Source organism: Nerophis ophidion, linkage group LG28 (assembly GCF_033978795.1).
Source record: "Nerophis ophidion isolate RoL-2023_Sa linkage group LG28, RoL_Noph_v1.0, whole genome shotgun sequence".
Classification (NCBI taxonomy): Eukaryota; Metazoa; Chordata; class Actinopteri; order Syngnathiformes; family Syngnathidae; genus Nerophis; species Nerophis ophidion.
In genome coordinates, this window is record NC_084638.1 from 35057817 (window position 1) to 35064967 (window position 7151).

At 36.5% G+C, this 7151-nt stretch overlaps 1 protein-coding gene across 3 annotated transcripts in view; it reads right to left on the reverse strand.

Annotated features, from left to right (window-relative positions):
- The window catches only part of LOC133545042 (E3 ubiquitin-protein ligase COP1), a 39512-nt gene that overhangs the window by 19148 nt on the left and 13213 nt on the right, over window positions 1-7151 (reverse strand). For all 3 annotated transcript variants that reach the window (XM_061890337.1, XM_061890336.1, XM_061890338.1), the window contains 2 exons: window positions 3848-3983; window positions 3623-3766 (listed from right to left, as the gene is read on the reverse strand). In XM_061890337.1, the coding sequence (XP_061746321.1) occupies window positions 3623-3766; window positions 3848-3983 (280 nt within the window). The remainder of the gene's footprint in view (window positions 1-3622; window positions 3767-3847; window positions 3984-7151) is intronic.

The window sequence follows — 7151 nt, forward strand, 5'->3', positions numbered from 1 at the left end:
CATCAGTATGGTATGACCACATGTCATCATCATTAGTATTTACACATCATTATGGTATGACCACATGACATCATCATTAGTATTTACACATCATTATGGTATGACCACATGACATCATCATTAGTATTTACATATCATTATGGTATGACCACATGACATCATCATTAGTATTTACACATCAGTATGGTATGACCACATGACATCATCATTAGTATTTACACATCAATATGGTATGACCACATGACATCATCATTAGTATTTACACATCAGTACGGTATGACCACATATCATCATTGGTACTATTTACACATCTGCATGGTATGACCACATGACATCATCATTAGTATTCACACATCAGTATGGTATGACCACATGACATCATCATTAGTATTTACACATCTGCATGGTATGACCACATGACATCATCATTAGTATTCACACATCAGTATGGTATGACCACATGACATCATCATTAGTATTTACACATCTGCATGGTATGACCACATGACATCATCATTAGTATTTACACATCATTATGGTATGACCACATGTCATCATCATTAGTATTTACACATCATTATGGTATGACCACATGTCATCATCATTAGTATTTACACATCATTATGGTATGACCACATGACATCATCATTAGTATTTACACATCAGTATGGTATGACCACATGACATCATCATTAGTATTTACACATCAGTATGGTATGACCACATGACATCATCATTAGTATGTATACATCAATATGGTATGACCACATGACATCATCATTAGTATTTACACATCAGTACGGTATGACCACATGACATCATCATTGGTACTATTTACACATCAGTATAGTATGACCACATGTCATCATCATTAGTATTTACACATCATTATGGTATGACCACATGTCATCATCATTAGTATTTACACATCATTATGGTATGACCACATGTCATCATCATTAGTATTTACACATCATTATGGTATGACCACATGACATCATCATTAGTATTTACACATCAGTATGGTATGACCACATGACATCATCATTAGTATTTACACATCAGTATGGTATGACCACATGACATCATCATTAGTATGTATACATCAATATGGTATGACCACATGTCATCATCATTAGTATTTACACATCATTATGGTATGACCACATGACATCATCATTAGTATTTACACATCAGTATGGTATGACCACATGTCATCATCATTAGTATTTACACATCATTATGGTATGACCACATGACATCATCATTAGTATTTACACATCAGTATGGTATGACCACATGACATCATCATTAGTATTTACACATCAGTATGGTATGACCACATGACATCATCATTAGTATTTACACATCAGTATGGTATGACCACATGACATCATCATTAGTATTTACACATCAGTATGGTATGACCACATGACATCATCATTAGTATGTATACATCAATATGGTATGACCACATGACATCATCATTAGTATTTACACATCAGTACGGTATGACCACTTGACATCATCATTGGTACTATTTACACATCTGCATGGTATGACCACATGTCATCATCATTAGTATTTACACATCATTATGGTATGACCACATGACATCATCATTAGTATTTACACATCAGTATGGTATGACCACATGACATCATCATTAGTATTTACACATCAGTATGGTATGACCACATGTCATCATCATTAGTATTTACACATCATTATGGTATGACCACATGACATCATCATTAGTATTTACACATCAGTATGGTATGACCACATGACATCATCATTAGTATTTACACATCAGTATGGTATGACCACATGACATCATCATTAGTATGTATACATCAATATGGTATGACCACATGTCATCATCATTAGTATTTACACATCATTATGGTATGACCACATGACATCATCATTAGTATTTACACATCAGTATGGTATGACCACATGTCATCATCATTAGTATTTACACATCATTATGGTATGACCACATGACATCATCATTAGTATTTACACATCAGTATGGTATGACCACATGACATCATCATTAGTATTTACACATCAGTATGGTATGACCACATGACATCATCATTAGTATTTACACATCAGTATGGTATGACCACATGACATCATCATTAGTATTTACACATCAGTATGGTATGACCACATGACATCATCATTAGTATGTATACATCAATATGGTATGACCACATGACATCATCATTAGTATTTACACATCAGTACGGTATGACCACTTGACATCATCATTGGTACTATTTACACATCTGCATGGTATGACCACATGTCATCATCATTAGTATTTACACATCATTATGGTATGACCACATGACATCATCATTAGTATTTACACATCAGTATGGTATGACCACATGACATCATCATTAGTATTTACACATCAGTATGGTATGACCACATGTCATCATCATTAGTATTTACACATCATTATGGTATGACCACATGACATCATCATTAGTATTTACACATCATTATGGTATGACCACATGACATCATCATTAGTATTTACACATCATTATGGTATGACCACATGTCATCATCATTAGTATTTACACATCATTATGGTATGACCACATGACATCATCATTAGTATTTACACATCATTATGGTATGACCACATGACATCATCATTAGTATTTACATATCATTATGGTATGACCACATGACATCATCATTAGTATTTACACATCAGTATGGTATGACCACATGACATCATCATTAGTATTTACACATCATTATGGTATGACCACATGACATCATCATTAGTATTTACACATCAGTATGGTATGACCACATGACATCATCATTAGTATTTACACATCAATATGGTATGACTACATGACATCATCATTAGTATTTACACATCAGTATGGTATGACCACATGACATCATCATTAGTATTTACACATCAGTATGGTATGACCACATCACATCATCATTGGTACTATTTACACATCAGTATGGTATGACCACATGACATCATCATTAGTATTTACACATCAGTATGGTATGACCACATGACATCATCATTAGTATTTACACATCTGTATGGTATGACCACATGACATCATCATTAGTATTTACACATCAGTATGGTATGACCACATGACATCATCATTAGTATTTACACATCAATATGGTATGACCACATGACGTCATCATTAGTATTTACACATCAATATGGTATGACCACGTGACATCATCATTAGTATTTACACATCAATATGGTATGACCACATGACATCATCATTAGTATTTACACATCAGTACGGTATGACCACATGACATCATCATTGGTACTATTTACACATCTGCATGGTATGACCACATGTCATCATCATTAGTATTTACACATCTGCATGGTATGACCACATGACATCATCATTAGTATTCACATCATTTCTGTCACCTTTCTGATTGAATGATGGATCATGAAACTGGTGGCGCTCCTTTTTAATGAGCCCACGCTGCCAGTGTGGCAGAGAGGTGCTTGTGGAGCGACTCCAGCACCCAAAACGCCCAGGAAAGAAGGACAAAAACTGGATTTCCTGGCAAAACTTGGAACTCCTACCTGATTTTGGAATTGCAGGTCATTTCATTGACAGGATAATGGATGTCCACCGCGTCTTGGATCACCGTGCCGTACTCAAACACCTTGATCTTCTTTGTCACGCCGGCGATGGCGAAGTAGTCGCAATCTCGGTCAAACTCGATGCTGCAACATCAAAAATAGGTAGAATTGTTGACCTACTGCATCGTTCTTATGCGAGCCAACGAGAGGCCATGTCTTTGATACCTGGACACGATACTGGAGCCATTGTAGAGGTCGCTGGCGTAGGAGAGCGTGGCCAAGGGCCTGACGGAGTTGTAGCGCGTGAACTTGGACAGACACTCCTTGAAGTCATCCAGCTGGTTCAAGGTCCTGCCCTCATCTGACACACACAAGTCACGTTAGTAGTGAGCTAGTGCACACCTTCACAACTGTACCCATTGTTTACAAACAACTGGGAAACCAAGTGCCAACGCTGGAGAGCCAAAGCCAAACAGAAATGCTAACAGTTAGCACGCTGGCCAGATCACGTCAAATAACAAAAAATAGGAGCTAAAAAGGCTAGCATGCTAACAGTACTATGCTGATAATAGCATGCTTACATTGGTGCAATACCAAAATATATGACACCGTAGTTTATACATGCTATAATGCTGACTGTAACATCTGTCAAGTATTGGGGTGTGAATTGCATCTGGGGTCACAATTCAATTCAGAATTGATTCAAGAGATTCTCACAATGTATTATTGGGTATAATAGTGATAATGAAACTATTACAAAACACGTTACAGGTTAGAAAAACTCCTTCTGCTTGCATGGAGACGGCCTAAAAACGTCTTATTAAAATTAATTCTTTGTTTTTATACTTTATTTAAATATATTAGTTTGGAAATTATGAAATCGGGATAAATAACGACCACGACTCAGATGGGAGTAGATCTTTTTGTGCACTCCTAGTCAAGTGCCAACATAGATTACTCTGAGGTGTGTACCTGAATCATGTGTTTTTAATGCTACCATGCTAACGTTAGCATGCAGCAATTATTAACATTTAACTCGAAGTGCATAACTACAAAATCAGCTGAACAAAAAATAGCATACTAACGTTAACATGCTGTCAAGTAACAACATATTTGACGCTGAGGTGTGTACCTGAAAAATGTATTTTAAATGCTAGCATGCTAACGTTAGCATGCATCAAATAAAGTATGACTGAGGTCAAAATTAGCTAAAAGAAATAGCATGTGTCAAGTACCAAAACATGACTGAGGTGCATGCCTACAAAATTAACTTAAAAAACTAGCATACTAACGTTAGCATGCTAACAAGCACCATTTTTCAAGTAACAAAATATTTGACGCTGAGGCGTGTACCTGAAAAATGGGTTTTAAATTCTCGCATGCTAACATTAGCATGCATCAAATACAGTATGACTGAGGTCTGAAGCAACAAAATTAGCGAAAAGAAATAGAATGTGTCAAGCACCAAAACACAACTGAGGTGCATGCCTACAAAATTAACCTAAAAAACTAGCATACTAACGTTAGCATACTAACAAGTACTCTTTGTCAAGAAACATATTTGACACTGAGGTGTGTACCTGAAAAGTGTTTTAAATGCTCGCATGCTAACGTTAGGATGCTAACAAGTACCATTTGTCAAGTAACATAATATTTGACACAGACGTGTGTACCTGAAAAATGTGTTATAAATGCTAGCATGCCAACGTTAGCATGCATCAAATAAAGTATGACTGAGGTCAAAATTAGCTAAAAGAAATAGCATGTGTCAAGCACCAAAACACGACAGAGGTGCATGCCTCCAAAATTAACTTAAAAAACTAGCATACTAACGTTGGCATGCTAACAAGTACCCTTTGTCAAGTAATATAATATTTGACGCTGATGCGTGTACCTGAAAAATGTGAATTAAATGTTATCATGCTAATGTTAGCATGCATCAAATAAAGTGTGACTGAGGTCTGTAGCAACAAAATTAGCTAAAACAAATAGCATGTGTCAAGCACCAAAACACGCTAGTTTTTTAATAAGTTAAAAAACTAGCATACTAACGTTAGCATGCTAACAAGTACCAAAATAGTTGACACTGGGGTGTGTACCAGAAAAATGTGTTTTAAATGCTGGCATGCTAACGTTAGCATGCATCAAGTAAGATAATATTTGATGCTGAAGTGTAAACCTGCAACATTAACATAAGAGCTAGAATGCTAACATTAGAATACTAAGGATTGTTTAACATGAGCTGCGTGCTATGGAGATGATGATTTTGTTTCCCAGCATGATCTGGCACCTGCCCACAGTGCCAAAACCAGCAGTAACTGGTGTACTGACCATGGCATTACTGATTGGCCTGCCAACTCCCCTGACCTAAACCCCATAGAGAATGTGTGGGGTATTGTGAAGAAGAAGCTGAAAGACACCACACCCAATAATTTAAATGAGCTAAAGGCTGCTATTGAAGCATCCTGGGCATCCATAACACCTCGGCCACGACGCATTGATACTGAAATCCATGCAAAAGGATTCCCAACCAAGTACCGAGTGCATTAATTGACATTTTCAAATGTTTGGTTTTGTTTTGCTGTTTGGTATAAATCTTTTTCCTACTTTGTCTGAGGAAATATTCTCATTTTTTGAGATAAGAAATTTTGAGTTTTCTTGAGCTGTACGCCATAATTAAAATAATAAAAGGCTTGCAATATTTCAATTGATGTGTAATGAAACCAGAATGTACAAACCCCGTTTCCATATGAGTTGGTAAATTGTGTTGGATGTAAATATAAACAGAATACAATGATTTGCAAATCCTTTTCAAGCCATATTCAGTTGAATATGCTACAAAGACAACATATTTGATGTTCAAACTCATAAACCTTTTTTTGTGTGCAAATAATCATTAACTTTAGAATTTGATGCCAGCAACACGTGACAAAGAAGTTGGGAAAGGTTGCAAAAAATACTGATAAAATTGAGGAACGCTCATCAAACACTTATTTGGAACATCCCACAGGTGTGCAGGCTAATTGGGAACAGGTGGGTGCCATGATTGGCTATAAAAGCAGCTTCCAAAAAAATGCTCAGTCTTTCACAAGAAAGGATGGGGCGAGGTACACCCCTTTGTCCACAACTGCGTGAGCAAATAGTCAAACAGTTTAAGAACAACCTTTCTCAAAGTGAAATTGCAAGAAATTTAGGGATTTCAACATCTACGCTCCATAATATCATCAAAAGGTTCAGAGAATCTGGAGAAATCACTCCATGTAAGCAGCATGGCTGGAAACAAACATTGAATGACCGTAACCTTTGACAAAACTTTATCATAAACCGACATCAATCTCTAAAGGATATCACCACATGGGCTCAGGAACACTTCAGGAAACCACTGTCACTAAATACAGTTGGTCGCTACATCTGTAAGTGCAAGTTAAAGCTCTACTATGCAAAGCGAAAGCCATTTATCAACAACATCCAGAAATGCCGCCGGCTTCTCTGGATCCGAGATCATCTAAAATGGACTGATGCAAAGTGG